At 45.5% G+C, this 16,354-nt stretch overlaps 1 protein-coding gene across 3 annotated transcripts in view; it reads left to right on the top strand.

Annotated features, from left to right (window-relative positions):
- ZNF831 (zinc finger protein 831) overlaps positions 1-16,354 on the top strand; it is a 99,746-nt gene that overhangs the window by 36,748 nt on the left and 46,644 nt on the right. For all 3 annotated transcript variants that reach the window (XM_019757164.3, XM_074317338.2, XM_074317339.2), the window contains exons 2-3: positions 419-4,177; positions 5,320-5,459. In XM_019757164.3, coding sequence (XP_019612723.3) covers positions 455-4,177; positions 5,320-5,459 — 3,863 coding nt within the window. In that variant the 5' untranslated portion in view covers positions 419-454. The remainder of the gene's footprint in view (positions 1-418; positions 4,178-5,319; positions 5,460-16,354) is intronic.

Below are 16,354 nucleotides of genomic sequence, written 5' to 3'. Positions count from 1 at the left end.
CATGGGATCACTGTGAGGACCTTCTGAGCTACACAACTTTGCTTTTTCATGAAGTCAGCACATTTTCTGAGTGTCTCCTCTGCACAGGGCACCGTGCTGGGTGTCAGGGGGTGACAGTCACAAGCCTGTCATGGACCCCTGTAGAGGGCAAGAATCAAGAGCTCCCTTTGAACATGTTAAATAAGAGACAGGACTCACACAGACCTGGATCCAAATTCTGTGTTGCCATGTTTCAGCTGCATGACAAGTCACTTCGGCTGTGGGCCTCAGTTGCCCTTTCCTCACATGGGGATAAGAGTACTTTTCTTGGGGGATTCTTGTCAGGCTTCTGCAGGGTGATGAGCTGCCTGGTGGGAGGCAAGGGAGAGTGTGCTGTACGATGAGAAGTGCCCGTGGTAAAGTTTGGTTTTGTCTGCAGGTGACCCGGCATCCTGGGTCATCCAGATGATGTGCGATGGAAGTGCCAGATCTCAACTGCCTTGCCTCACCTGCCGGGGACCAGCCAGCTCCTGCTCCTGGACCCCCAGGAACCCCTAGTGGGCAGGCCTTGCCTCGCCTGACCCTGGGCCCTGTCATTCTGCCACCGGAGCAGGGCCTGGCCCCGGCTGTGTTCCTGAAGGCCCTGCCCATCCCACTGTACCACACGGTGCCTCCTGGGGGCCTCCAGCCACGTGCCCCCCTAGTGACGGGCAGCCTGGAAGGGGGCAGCGTGCCCTTCATTCTCAGCCCCCTGTTGCAGCCTGAAGGACCTGGCCCTCCCCAGGTCGGGAAGCCGGCGGCCCCGACACTCACAGTGAATATCGTGGGTGCTCTGCCTATCCTGTCGCCGAGCCTGGGGCCCACACTGGGCAGTCCGGGCAAGGTGCGCAGTGCTGGCAAGCACCTGTGCCCACACTGTGGCCGGGACTGCCTGAAGCCCAGTGTTCTGGAGAAGCACATCCGGTCCCACACGGGGGAGAGGCCCTTCCCATGTGCCAGCTGTGGCATCGCTTTTAAGACCCAGAGCAACCTGTATAAGCACAGACGTACCCAGACGCACCTCAACAACTCTCGGCTGTCCTCAGAGTCTGATGGCGCCGGGGGCAGCCTCCTAGAGGAGGGGGACAAGCTTGGAGAGACCTCCAGAGCAGCTGGCAAGGGGGACAGCTGGAGCCAGGGTGGGCGTGATGGGGCCAGATCAGAGAAATCCCTTTCTCCGGGCATGCAGGGTGTTGGGCACTGCCCAGGGCCCCCCACGCACGTGTGCCCGACAGCCAAGAACCTGGATCTGACGCTGGAAGCCGTTCCCTGCCAAGGGTCCGCATTTGCTGGCAGAGAGGCCCCTTTGGACTCCACCCGGACGGCTTCTCCTGGGCTCCCCCCAGCCGGCCCACACCCCAGGCGTAAGTTGCCAGAGCAGAAGTCTCCAACGGCCAGCAGGTCGTGCTCCCTGCAGCAGCAGCAGGCGATGTCCTCGGAGAAGCCCGGGGACACCAAGGCCTTGGAGAGCCGGCTGAGAAAGTGTGAGAGCACCGACTCGGGCTACCTGTCCCGCTCAGACAGCGTGGAACAGCCACTGGCCCCCTGCAGCCCCCTGCACAGCCTGTCGGAGCACAGTGCCGAGTCCGAGGGGGAGGGGGTCCCGGCGCCTGGGGGGGCCGGGGCCGAGCCGGCGGGGCGGGGGGCCAGCCTGGAGCTGGAGAAGCGGCACCTGGAGGAGCGCATCGCCAGGCTCATCTCACACAACCAGGCCGTGGTGGACGACCCGCAGCTGGACCACGTGCGGCCCCGTAAGACCGTGCTGTCCAAGCAGGGCAGCATCGACCTGCCCGTGCCCTACACCTACAAGGACTCCTTCCACTTCGAGATCCGGGCGCTGGAGCCCGGCCGGAGGAGGCCTGGGGCCCTCTGCGCCACTCGCTCCACCTGCACCGCCCCGGACAAGGCCCGGCCCCTCTTCTTTCACTCCATCCCCACTCAGCTCTCCACCACCGTGGAGTGCATCCCTGTCACCAGGAGCAACTCACTGCCCTTTGTTGAGGGCACCAGGATGTGGCAGGAGCCCCCAGACCCCCAGGACACCTGCCCCAGGAGGCAGAAGCCTCTGAGCCCCAGGCCCGTCCCTGCCCAACTGGTGGATGTCCCCAGCTGTCACCCCCGGGCCCTGGTCAGACAGGCTGCAGTGGAGGACCTGCTGTGTCCCCCCACTGGAGACGCCGTGGCCCCTGCAGAGGACCTAGATGGAAAGAGAGCTGTTGTAGGGGAGGGGGCAGCAGGCAAGGGCAGAGTGGCCGGTAGGAAACGCAGCCAGAGGAAGTTGAAGATGTTTTCCCAGGAGAAGTGGCAAGTGTACGGGAATGAGACGTTCAAGAGACTCTACCAGAAGCTGAAAACCAGCCACCATGGAGGCAGGAAGGTGAGGGAGGGGAGAGTGGGCAGTGGGACAGAGCTGGACCTTCCTCTCCAGGAAGAGGCAGATGGGGGCCAGCGCAAAGCCCCATCCCAGGATGGGAGGACCCTTGTCTGTGGGGACACTTCTGTGGGCACCAAGCCCGGGCCTTGGGGAAGTCCGCCAGCCACAGAGACCTTCTTGGTGACTGAGCCCCCCAAGCAGAGGGAGATGGTGGCCAGAGCAGGAGGCAGTGACCAGCCCGGGGTGAACAGGGCTGTGTCATCCCCCACCACAAACTGCAGAGAACCCCCCTCTTTGGGCAGCAAGAGCCCTTTGCTTCCTCCAAATGAGAGGCTGGAATTGGGGTGTCAGCTATCCCCAGTACCTGGGCCCCTCAAAGGAGGGGACCTAGAGGCTCCCAGGCCAGTTTTGCCAGACCCCAAGCTGGAAGGAGAAGGCACCTGCGGTGGTGAGGGCATGAAGGACGCCTGTCAGCGGGCCCAAACCGTCATCCTGAGACAGCCCAGCGGGAGCTCTGGAGAGCAACAGCCCACTGCGGGCAAACTCCCCTCAGAGAGGAAGAAGCTGAGGGTGGAGGAGCTGAGCTGCCAGGAGCAGCCGGGGCCTCTGGGAGCAGGAGGTGAGACCCCAGGGGGCCCCGAGCAGGCCGCCTCCCTGCCATCTTGGAACCAGGACAGTGACCCTGGGGACCAGCCAGGGGGGCTGCACTGGAGTGCCGACGGCATGGCGAGGGCCCAGCCCAGGCCCATGGAGGCCTCTGGCGCCTCTTCCACTGCTTCTTCCTCAGCCCTGAGGCCAGTGGGGCCGAGAGACAAGGAGGTCACACTGAGTCCTACAGCTGTAGTCCCCCGGGGTCACTCCCAGCCGGCCACCCCGCCTCGGGCTCCCGGAGTCCTCCCTGCCCTGGCCGACACTGCCTTTCCCCCTAAGTACCTCCTCAAGTTCCCTCAGGGAGAGACCCAGGGTCTGGGACAAGGCCAGGGCACTCTCTGCAGGAGTGGGCGGCCCAAGGAACCGGCCTCCTTTGTTGGATCAGGGATGGGGACGGTCCTGCCTCCGGGCCCAGCCTCAGACCTGGCCCCAGGTGAAGCAAACAGCTTCGGGGAGTACCCCAGCTGGTCCAAGCTGTGGGGCAGGAGAAAGGGGGTGCAAGGAGAAGAGAAAGGACACTTGGACACCAGCACCCCAGCAGTGGGGGTGTCTCTGAGCTTGACCACTGGGGCTCCCAGGGAGATGGCCTCTTTCCTACATACCCTGTCCTGTGACTCCCAGAGGAGTGAGACCCATGACAGTGGCAACCTTGGCATGGGCGGCGCTGGGGCAAAGGCCTGGCCCTCTGCTGGCGTCCCAAGTCCCTGGGCACCCAGCAGAGAGGTGGGAGAGCCTCCTGAGAAGGCCCCACTCGACCCTCACTCGGGGCCCCCTCTGCCAGTGCTCAGCCCCTGCTGCTCCCTCCGGCCCAGCTCCTTCCTCTCAGCCCTTACTCCCCCGGGCTGGCCTGAGCTGGCCTTGTGCACCCACTCAGAGACTCCTGGGAGCTGCAGGGCCCAGGGCCCCTTCCCCTCGCTGAAGGCCGAGCCCCGGCTCACATGGTGTTGCTTGAACCGCAGCCTCCCTCTGCCCACGGAGCAGAAGGAGAAAGCTACTTCTGTGTACTTGGCACTGCACTTCCCTGGTGACAGCCCCCCAGACGAGGGTCCGGACATTGGACCGGTCAGCAAGGCGGTGTCTGGAGGATGGACCAGCACAAACCTGACTGAAGGAGGGCAGGCACAGACGTCTAAGGTAACGCCCAGCTTTGGCCCAGGGCCACAGGGTTGAGGAAGCAAGCTTAGCAGGCAGGCCTTGTCTTGATGGAGAGAAAGCGTGAAACCATCCCTGTAACATCTGCTGTCCATTAGGACACCTTCTCAGCCGTTTCCAGAGGGAAGTTGGGGCTACCACAAATAGGGCAGAGAGAATCAAGGCCAATAATGCAAAATGAAAGAAAATGATGACAAGATAAATTTAAAAGGAAAAATTATTTTACCCAAGACTCTGGCTGAAGTAGCTTTCTTAAGTAAACATAAAATTTAACTCTGAACTTCCTGGTAGCAGAGGGAAAAAGTGAAATGAAGCACTGCCCAGGAGAGCACTCTCAGCCATCTAAGGTTATTAACCAGACACTCATTGAGAGACAGACTCCAGGCAAAAACCCATCTCTTAAAAGGAGAGTTAGTGCACCAGGGACTCTGGAGAAATAATTACGATGATCAGATTCAACTTACCTCTGAGTTTCCTGGGAGCAGTGACCAAAAAGGGAACGGAGTTGGGTTGCCTCACGAGTTCTCACTTGGTGATTAAATGATACGTTTCTAGTTCTATCTTGAGAGCAGTTCCACGCATCTGGATTTTATAATTGGGGAGTGTTGTGCTGCTCTGGCATGTCTCAGGTCAGGGCAACTGACAGGGATCCTGGAGCTTCAATGCGAGGTTACTGTAGAGAACACTGACAGGGCCTCGGGGGTTGCTCTCCCCCGGGGTGGGCAGAGCCTGAGGGAGTGGCAGCACTTCCTTCATCCTGAGAGTGGCGGATTCATAATAAGGTGTTGGGCCTGAGAGAGGTGGGGCTTCAAGGCCCAGATTAGTTCTTCTTCCAAAATCCACTTAGGTGCTGGGAGTGGGGGTTCCCAGAAGGAGAGTTGGGGCAGCTATCTTGTTTCCTAGGCCTTCGGTTAACACCACAAGTGTGGGCTTTCCCCTGTGGATCGAGCCTAGGTAGGGTTCCAGAAGGTTCCTCCCAGGAATGCTTAGACTACTTGGTGATACAGCATTTCCATGCCTCGATTTCCCCAGATAGGCATCCTATCTGCAGAGAGAACCCTTCTTTGTTGTTCCCACTGTAAGGGCTTTGAGCAATATGATACCAACATGCCTGGTATTTTCAGCTCTCCTACCCAACAGCCCCAGGGATGGTGTCCCAGGACCGGGGGTCTGAGCCAGAATGGAAGAAAGGACTGCCTCGGAGGAGAGGGAAGGGGTCCCGTGGGAGCAGCAAGCAGAAGAAACTGAGCATCAACTCCAGAAGGTAGGGTGTGTAGCCACCTCTGTCATTTCCACATGTGCCCTTAGTATCAGGAACTGTAGACCATGGTTTCCCTAACCCCCCAGGAAAAACCTCACGTGGGATTCAAAAGGCATCTCTGTGCTCCAGAGAAAAGAGTTCTTGTTTATGACCAAGGTCTGAAGTTTCACGGGTGAAGGACTGAACTTGCTTCCCCATCCGTCTGCCCCGCATGGCCCTGCTGCCATGTAGTTTTCAATGGCATCTTTCTAAGGCCAGGAATTCAGCAAATATTTGAAATAACTGAGTTGAAAACACATCCATCCAGTTTAAGTCCTGAAGAGAGAGCATGTTAATTATTTACAGCTTTTATTGCTTTTTTAATTATGCAAGCAATGCATGTCTTTTGCAGAAAGATTAGAAAATACAGATGAGCCAAGACAAAACAATAAAGCATTCTGGTACTCTCACCACCCGAGAGAGAGTCACTGTTAACATTCAGGTGTGTGCCCTTCCAGGCTTTTCACTCTGATGCGTATGTACATAATCTGCCAGCAACAAATGGGGGGAACACGGATTTTAATACCACTCTTTCATCACGTCATTCTTTGACTGTCTTGTTCCTTTGCTCAAAACCCTTCAGGCTGCCCGCTGGTACAAGTTCTAAAGTGAATTCTGTATCCAGCCCCTGGCCCCTCTCGGCCCCCCATGAAGCTTTTGGGCCTTGTTCTCCCACAATCCCCTCCTCTCCTTCTCACTGTGACTATAAGCTGTCTTGGCCGGCCTGCTTCCACTCTCTGATCGCACTCTGAGCCCAGGTCACTGATGCTCTCCTGTCTTTTCCTTTCATACCTTGGCTCCCAGCAGTCTCCGCTTCCTGGAATGCTCGTAGCCTCCTACTCCCACCCCCTACCTGTCAATATTTGATCCAAAGTCTACATGGTCTTCAAGAGGCAACGCAAATTCCTAGTTCTTCCCTACAGTTGCTCAGATCCTCAGCGGCTGGAGATGACATATCCTCTTCTGAGGCCCCTGCCAACGTTTCAGTTTTCTGTCAGGTGACCAGAGCAGGCATCACTGAGGGCTGTTCTGTGCTGGCCACTGTACAGTGACTCCCCATTTTTTCTCATGAGGAAACTGAGACACAGAGAGGCCAGGTGACCTGCCAAGGACCCAGCTTTGAGCCAGCAAGTCTTACTCCAGAACCCGTATGCCAGACAGCAGCTTGCCCCAGCGCTCCCCAGCCTGTAACCGGCACCAGAGTCACTTGGAGTTTTCTGGAGTTTTTCTTGTGATGCCTCAGGGGTGGTACCTACAATTCTGCATTTCTAACAAGTTCCCTGGTGATGCTGAGTTTGCTGGAGCAGGTTGCGTCTTGGAGGAGTGATGATTTGCACTGCCCCAAACCACGTCTTGTACTTTGCAACTCCCATCTATCTCACCCAATCTTCTGCGCTTTCTTTTGTTTCTTGGGGCTCATGTGGTAGATTGTGTTCACCCCAATAATCTCATTGTCTCGCTGTACCCTCAGTCACACCTGCACAGTCATTTTTGCCATGGAAGATAACATCCACACAGGTTCTGGGGGTTACGGTCTGGGTGTCATTTTTCTACCTACCACACTCTCTATCCATCTGCCCACATGTATGATTGTATATATGCATGTCTCAGTTTATCTCTCAATTTATACATCCACCTACCCACTCGCATGTGTATGAACGCATCTCTGTCTATCTATCATCTATCAACATGTGTGTTCTCTCCTCAAAAAAGAAGCCTGTTTTTTTTAAATTTACTTTCCGTTCTCACTTCAGTTGTCTTAACGTTCTATAGAAAATGAAATACTGTAGCAGAGATTCACCTCAAGGCCTTAGCTCACAGAGAAGGGTAAAGTCCATGTATCAGAGCATCTGCTCTCTTTCTCTTTTTTTTTTTTGAAAAAAAACAAAACAAAACAAGAAAGCTCAGAAAATATATAATAGACTCCTGGGTAATGACCAAGAATTAATAAACGTTAACATTTTGTCATAGTTGCTTCTGAACCTTTTAAAAAAAAGAACAAATGAAATACTACTTTATACATTATACATTATGTAAAACAAAATAAATAAAACCAAAAAGGTAATTATGTAGTTTTATGTATTTGGCACTAATTGTTTCAATCATTGTTTTCAGACTTTGCAAATCAATGTATCCACTAATAATATATCATATTGGTTTGTGTCTTTAAAATATGTATATAAATATTATTCTAAATTTATTGTTTCTCAGTTGGATTTTTAAATTCAGTATTGTGTTTTTGAAGATCTAGCCATGTTACATATGGTCAAATTCATTATCTTTATTACTATAGAGTGTTCCAGCCCATGAATACAACACACTTTATTTTCTATTCCCCTATTTATGTCATTTAAGTTGTTTCCAATTTTTGTTGTTGTTGCTAACTTTGCAATGAGCATGCTTACACATCCTCCTTAGGCACAATGCAAGCAGTGTTTTAAGAAATATACCTAAAAGTAGAATTGCTGGTTATAAGATAATCACATTTCCAACTTTACAAGCGAATATCAAGTCCCTCCACACAGGGCTGTGTCATTTTACGTTTCCTCCGGCAATGAGTGAGAGTCTGCTCTGCTCCCATATTCTTACTAATGTTTGTTATTAGCAGATTTTTAATGTTTTTGCCCATCCAGAATTTGTAGGATTCTCTCTATTCTAGATTTGTACATATTCTTTGCCTATTATGTATATTGCAAATATTTTTCAAAGTCTGTTATTTGTCTTTTTAAGCCCATTCACTTATATTTACCCACATTATTGCAAATATCTTGCCTCTTCATTCTTTTTCACATATCAGACCTTCCTTCTGGGACTGCTTTCTTCTGTCTGAAACATGTCCTTTCGAATTTCCTTTAGAAAAGAAAAATGGCATTTTTATTAGTCTGAAAATGTATTTATTTCCTAAATATCCTTGTTGTTGAAAAATATTTCTACTGAGTATAAAATCCTAGGTTGACAGTTATTTTCTCTCAGTACATAAAGCAATTATTGCCATATCCTTTGGCTTCTGTGTTGCGGTGGAGAAGTTGGCTATTAAGTCTACTTATCTGTCTTATCTGTCTCTTGCTATGTTCAAGATCTACTTTTAATCTTCGGTGTTCCGTACTTAGATGTATACAGGTACATGCCACTTTTATTTATTCCATTAGGAATCCATTGGGCTTCTATAATTTGTGGGTTGATGTCTGTCTAGAAATTTCTCAGCCATCATTCTTCAAATGTTGCCTCTACCTCATCCTCTGTCCTCTCTTTCTGGAATAATGTATCCTAGACAGTCTCTATCTTTCATGTCTCTTAACCTCTATTTTCAATAACTTTGTCTCTGCTATAATCTAGATATTTTGTTCAGATCTATCTTTAAAATTTTACTAAATTTTCTATTGTTTTGAAAAGCTCTATTGAGGTATATTGAATTTTAATGTTATGCATATTTAAACTCCACAATTTTATAAATTTTGGCATATGTACACACTTGTGAAACCAGCAACACAATCAAGATAATGAATGCATCCATAATGCCTAGTTTCTATGTGTCCCTTTGTAATTCCTTCCTCCTGGCCACCCTACGGCCCTCTTGTCCCCAGGTAACCATCGATGTGCTTTGTGTCACTATAGATTAGTTCACTTTTCCTCGAATTTTATAGAAATGGAATCATACAATATGTGCTCTGGTGTTGTTGTTGTTGTTATTTGTTTGGCTTGGCTGCTTTTTTCACTCAGCAGACTATTTTGAGGTTTATCCATGTTGTTGTGTGTATGAAAAATTATATCCTTTTTGTTGCTAATTAGGATGGATATGTCACAATTTTTTTTTTTTTGTATTCACTTGTTGGTAGACTTTTGGTTTGTTTCAGGTTGGGTCTATTACAAATGAAAACTATAAATATTTATCTATAAGCCTTGGTTGGTATGGTTACATGCTTTAAATTCTCTTGGGTAAACATCTAAGAGTAGAATGGCTGGATCACATGGTAGATGCATAATTGAAAATTTAAGAAGCTGCTAAACGATTTTCCAAAGTGGTCGTATCATTTTACATTTCCTCTAGCCGTGTGTGAGAGTTCTAGTTTCTCCACATCCTTGCCAACATTTGGTGTGGCCATTGTTTTTCATTTCAGTCACTCTAATAAGTGTGTAGTGGTAGCTTATAGTTTGAATTTGCATTTACCTGGTAACTGATGGTACCGAGCATCTTTTTATGTGTTTGTTTGTCATTCCTGTGTCTTCTTTGCTGAACTATCTGTTCAAATCTTTTGCCCATTAAAAAAGATAGGTTGTTTATTTTATTTCTTCTTTTTATTTCTTTTAGAAATATGTATTTTTTTTAATTTGATTTCTTACTTTACTACGGACCTTGGCATGAAGTAACTTAACCATTTCTAGCTTGCTTACTCTCTTGGGAATTATTTTTCTCCCCCCCTCCCCCAAAATTCTTCATGACGTTTTGAACTTGCAGGCACATAATAAGATGGAAATGTGGTGTATGAGAAATGGGACCAATGACAGGCCATGAAAAGCTGTTTTTCCAAAATCCTAAGCAAATATCCTACCAGCGCAGTGCAGTCAGGCCCCCTTACCCGTCTCTTCTACGGTGACATGGTAGTTAAGAGAAGAGGTTTCAGAGTCAGATTTGGATCCTGGTTCTGTCACTTAGCTGAGTGACTTTCCTCATGTTACTAGACCTCACTAAGCTTCTATCTCCACATCTGTAAAATGGTTTACTAATAACTGCCTAACCATGTTGTTGTAGAGATTAAATGAAATGACACATGTGAGGTGCTTTAACACCAGAAGTGGCATCGGGGAAGTGGTCCCATAAAGGTGTCTATTACCATCTTTATTTGCTTTAATGTGTTCATGGAGGAAACAGGCATAGTATTTGTCTACTCTGCCATCTTGGAGGAGTCGTTTATTTTTTTATTATTGAGTTTGAAGAGTTCTTTATATATTCTGGTTATAAGTCCTTTATCAAATATATGATTTGAAAATATTTTCTTCCAGTTTGTACTTTGTCTTTTTATTCTCTTAATGGTGTCTTATAATAAGCAAGTGGTTTTAATTTTGATGAAGTCTAATTTTCATTGATTTCTTTGGATTGTGTTTTTGGTGTCGTAACTAAAAAAATCTTTACCTAAACTCACAGCTACAAAAATTTTTCTTGTAAATATTCTTCTAAAGTTTTATACTTTTGGGTTTAACATTCAGGCCTATGATTCATTTTTGCTTAATTTTTGTATACGTTGTGACATATAAATCAAAGTTTTTATTTTTGCGTGCAAATATCTAATTGTTCCAGCACCATTTGTTCATCTCTTTGTTCTGGTGCAAATACCGCACTGTCTTGATTGCACCACATGACTTGAAGACTTACTATAAAACTAAGTATTCAAGACAGTGTGGTATTTGCATCAAAATGGATAAATAGATCAATGAAACAGAAAAAAGAATACAGAAATAGGCCACATGTATATGGTCAATTGATTTTTGACAAAGGTTCAAAGGAAATTTAGTAGAGCAAGTATAGTCTTTTCAACAAATGGTACTGGACCTGGAAAATTTCTCTGCCATTAAGTTGAGGCAATCCCTAGGCTTACCTCATTTGTTTCTCTTCTCTCAGGAATCACTGCTTTCATTGCTTAATACACTGTCCAGTTTTTAAATTTTTACTTGAGAGGGTAAATCTTGTTACTGTTACACCATCTTGGTTGGAAAAAGTCCCTGGACTATTGCAATGGCCTCTGAATTGCCCCACCTTTCCTGCTTTTACTGGTCTGTTGAATTTTACATTTAATTGTTAATGTAGCTAGATTATGTTTTATTTCCAAAAGATTCCATTTAATTATTTTCAGATCTGCTTGGTCGTTTTTATAGTCTCTTGCTCTTTACTCTTCTTTTCTCTTTGTTTATTGAGTTATGATTGACTTAAAAGCTGTACATATTTCACATATACATCTCGATGAGTTTGAAGATAAGTGTACAGTTACTGTGTTTCCCCGAAAATAAGACCTAGCTGGACAGTCAGCTCTAATGCATCTTTTGGAGCAAAAATTAATATAAGACCCGGTATTATATTGTATTATATTGTATTGTATTATATTATATTATACCAGGTATTATAGTATAGCAAAATAAGACCAGGTCTTATAATAAAATAAGACTGGGTCTTATATTAATTTTTGCTCCAAAAGACGCATTAGAGCTGATTGTCTGGCTAGGTCTTATTTTCGGGGAAACACAGCATCACCACATACACTATCCTAAACTTATCTGTCATCTTTAGAATTTTCTTTCCTTCTTTTTTTTTTTGATAAGAATATTTGACATCAGATCTACCCGCTTACAATTTTAAGTATACAATGCAGTATTGTTAACTATGTACACTGTGGTGTACAGCTGATCTCTGGGATTAATTCATTTTTGCATAAGTGAAATTTTGGACCCTTTGATCAACACCTCCTTTGTTCCCTTTCCCTCCAGCCCCTGGTAATCACCATTCTACTCAATATTTTTATGAGTTTGACTATGTTAGATTCCTGATATAAGTGGGACCATGTAGTATTTGTTCTTCTGTACGTGGCTTATTTCATTTAGCATAATGTCTTTCAACTTCATCCATGTCGTAGCAAATGGCAATATTTTCTTTTTTAAGGCTGAGTAGTATTCCATTGTATGTATATGCCACATTTTCTTTATTCATTCTTCTGCTAATGGACATTTGGGTAGTTTTCCATATCTTGGCTCTTCTAAATCATGCTGCAAGGAATGTGGGTGTGTAGATACCTTTTTGGGATCCTGATTTTAATTTGTTTTGGTATATACCCATACGTGGGATTGCCAGGTGATATGCTGGTTCTATTTTTTAACATTTTGAGGAAGCTCCATACGGTTTTCCATATTGTTTCCTATTGAATGTACCAATTTGCATTCCCATCAACAGAGTGCAGGATTCCCTTTTCCATCATTGCCAACAATTTTTTTTTTTTTTTTTTGGTAATAGCCATCCTAACAGGTATGAGGTGATATTTTGTTGTGGATTTGATCTGCATTTCCCTATGATTAGTGATGTTGAGCACTTTTTCAAATATCTGTTGGCCATCTGTATATCCTCTACGGAGAAATGTCTATTTAGGTCTTTTGCCCATTTTAAAAAATGGGTTGTCTTTGTTTGTTTGTTTTTTTGTTTTTGAGTTATATGAGTTCCTTATATGTTTTGGATATTAACCTTTTATCAGATATATGGTTTGCAAATATTTTCTCCCATTCTGTAAATTGTCTTTTCATTTGTTGATTTTGTCTTTTCTCTACAGGAGCCTTTTACTTTAATGTAGTCCCACTTGTTCATTTTTGTTTTTGTGATCTGTGCTTTTGGTGTCATATCCAAGATATCATTGCCAAGGCCAATATCCAGAAGCTTCCCCCTGTTTCCTTCTCAGAGTTTTACAGTTTCAGGTCTTACATTTAAGTCTTTAATTCATTTTGAGTTGGTTTTTTTGTGTACGGTGTGAGGTAAGGGTCCAATTTCATTGCTTTGCATGTGGAGATCCAGCTGTTCCAGCACCATTTATTGAAGAGGCTGTCCTTTCTCATTGTGTATTCTTGTCCCCCTGTTGACGGTCAGTTTACAGTAAGAGGTGGGTTTATTTCCGGGCACTCTATGCTGTTCTATTGGTCCACAGTTCTGTTTTTCTGCCAGTACCATACTATTTTTTTATTACACTAGCCTTGTAACAGATTTTGAAACAGGAGGTGTGATGCTGTCTCCTTCACTTGTCTTGTTCAAAGTTGCTTTGGTTATTTGGAGCCTCTTGTGGTTCCCTTTGGATTTTAGGATTGTTTTTTCTATTTCTTTCATCTTTACTCTTATTTTCCATCTTTTTTAAGGACACACTTAATATTTTGCATCTGATAATGCCAACATAGGAAGTCTTGGCATGTTTGACTCGTTTTATGTACTAGCTCGCAATACTGGTAACTTGTGGCCATGTTTGTTTTCGGATTTTTCACAGTGAGCTACTATTTTTGGAACTTTGAGACGATTTGGATGTGAGTTTCTTCAGGAATGATTTGTTTTTGCTTCTGCTAGGTGCCTGGAGGCACCCACTGGGTACCACTTTAAGTAAAATTCTTAGTTTTAGATTTCTTCATGTCACTCTGTAGTGTGAATTCAGATAGCAAACTCATGAGAAGACTGTCTCATTGTTATGAAATTAACAAGAGAGACTTTTACCCCTTGCACTCAGTGAAAAGATTGGATTTTTTGTCTCCTGGCCAGATGGTAGGGTGTGTTATTTTTAATTCACCCACCTATTGAGATATGATCCTCTGAGGTCTCAGCTTTATGCAGGACTAGAGCTGGCTCTTCCCCTTGACTGTCACCTTGGATCGATTCTGGATTTGAATTCTGCACCCCGCACTGCAGCAGACCATGAAAATGGAAAACCAAGTTCACTTGGCTTTGCAAATACCCTCAAAATGAAAGCTTTCTTACCTTTTCAGCTTTCAGTTTTCACTTGGATATGGACTTTTAAATGTATCTTACTTTTTAACCTTAACACCAATATGTTGCAATATAAGTTTTAAACGTTTTTATATTTTAATCTGCATTTTTAGTTGTATTTAGTATAAGGGTGAATATGGTGGTAGTCAATCAGAGTAATGAGTCCATAGTACTGTTTGAAATGGACTTGTTGTTTCTTAACCTTGTTTATGATTCTCTTGTCATCAAGAAGTTATAATTTTGATGTAGTGAAACAGAGCTAACTTTTCAGTTATAATTGTTACTTTTAGGTCTTGTTTAAGAAATATTTTCTTAGTTTCAAGCTCCCAGTGTCTCAAATACAAAAATATATTCTGTAATGTGCATAGGTGCCAAAAAAATGTATACACATTTTAAGAAAGGAAAGAACTGTATGAGAATTGTAATACTCAATATAGACCGATAACAAAAGGCAAATACAAGTCACGTTTGACTTCTGCAATTACAAGAGGTGCTCAAAGTGGTTACCGTCAGCACCCAGACCCTTCTGATTGCGGCGAACACTGTTTGGCAGATTTCTGTGGCGAGCGTGTGAACTGTCCCAACACCTCAGCAGAAGCCGCAGGACGTGTTGCTGTGTGAGTGCTCCCGGGTCTTCTCTTGTGCACGTCACACACAGCACCGTGCGTCTCAGACTTATCACAAATGCGTGCAGTTGGTAGGCGCGTTAGAGGTTCTGATGCATCCTCACCCCTCCATTGTCGCTGTACTTCCACAACGTTCTCGAATTTCAAATACCACTTCAGAATGGTCTTGTGCTCCTTGAATAACAACCAGGCTTCTGCCATTTTCTCTGACTGTCCTGCCTGTCGCATGGTGACGCTAGCATTCATTTGATGAATGCCATCTTTTGAACGAATGTCATACTACACATTGCTACCATAATTCAATTCAACTTTGAAAAGTAATGCACAGATAGCATCTCTTAAAATGTGTATACATTTTTTTTGGCATCCCCGGTATAATGTAAGGAAGAACTAATATTTGTCCATATAGAAAACTATGGACCATGGGTCAAATTTGGCTCTTGACCTGTGTTTGAATGCCATTGTGCACTAGACGTGGTTTTTAATTTTTAAAAGGACACACACACACACACACACACACACACGCAGAATATGTGGCAGAGATTGTACGCAGCCTGCAAAGTTGAAAATATTTACTATCTGGACACTTGTACAAAAAGGATGCAGACTCCTGGATTAATCACTTTTTTTCTCACTTATTTGCTGTATTTTAACTTTCCACTCCTACTTGGAGTTTTTTTAGGGCCCTCCATTCCATTTCATCCATCTCCTTGTTTGTTGTTAACTCTAAATATCACACTGTAATGAAAATGGCTGTTTTCATTAATGAAAGTACATGAGTCAAAGGAGAGGATGAGGAAATGCAGGATCCATTTTCAGACTGGAAATGGAAAAAATGTAGAAATTCATACTTGGATGCCTAATTGCCCTGACATTAACTAGAGGCATAGGATTCAGAGAGCTCGCAGAATACGTCTCTGCCATGTCTAAAGCAAGCACTGGACCATGGAATTGGATTCTATTGATTAATTTGTAACTGTGTACAGTGCCATATGAAGCATGAAACACCCAGAGACTTGTTCTAGGAAGCTTCTGACAAACGGAACAGTGAGCTGCGAAGTCCCCAGCGAATCAGAATGAACGAGGAAGAGATGGGAGTTTACGTGGGAGAAAGGTGCTCTGTAAAGCCTAAATTACACATTAATCATTGAAGGGAGGAGCAAAAGAGAAAAGCCTGGGCACTGAAAATGTAATTCTCTTAATTGATGGTGTTTTTTCCTTACGGAGCAGATGTTTGTCTGTCTGAGGCGTGTGTCTACTCACTTTAGCCATGGCACAATTTACTTGTTCAGTGAGATTAGACTGTCAGTAAGGAGAGCTCAGTCTCTGAAGTGAGTTGGAAATACAACCGGACGTAGAGATGTGATGGCCACCACTACACATGGTTGGGGTCCTTTGTCACATTCCCCATGACACCAGAAGCTTTAACCATGGTCCCAGATTCTGCTTAGTGGGGACACAAAGGGTCGACCATACCTCCACTTTACTTCTCTTTGCTTTGTTATTTCCTTCTATGGGATCAAGAGAGGAATAATATGGCAGGCCACATGTTCTTTCCCCAGGATGAGCATGTGTGAGGTAGGCGTGTAAACCTGTAAGACTCTCCTTGGAGAAGGGGACAGGGTGGGGTTGGAGGAGGCAGGGTGGTTAGTGGTTTTCAGGCAGCATCAAGATACATGACAAAAACCTCCCCTGTCTCCTTTTATGAGCTTCCTACTGCACTCCAGCCAATACTA

This window comes from Rhinolophus sinicus, chromosome 13, assembly GCF_057876585.1.
Source record: "Rhinolophus sinicus isolate RSI-liver-muscle chromosome 13, RSI-T2T, whole genome shotgun sequence".
Lineage (NCBI taxonomy): Eukaryota > Metazoa > Chordata > Mammalia > Chiroptera > Rhinolophidae > Rhinolophus > Rhinolophus sinicus.
This window is presented reverse-complemented; position numbering and strand designations above follow the sequence as displayed.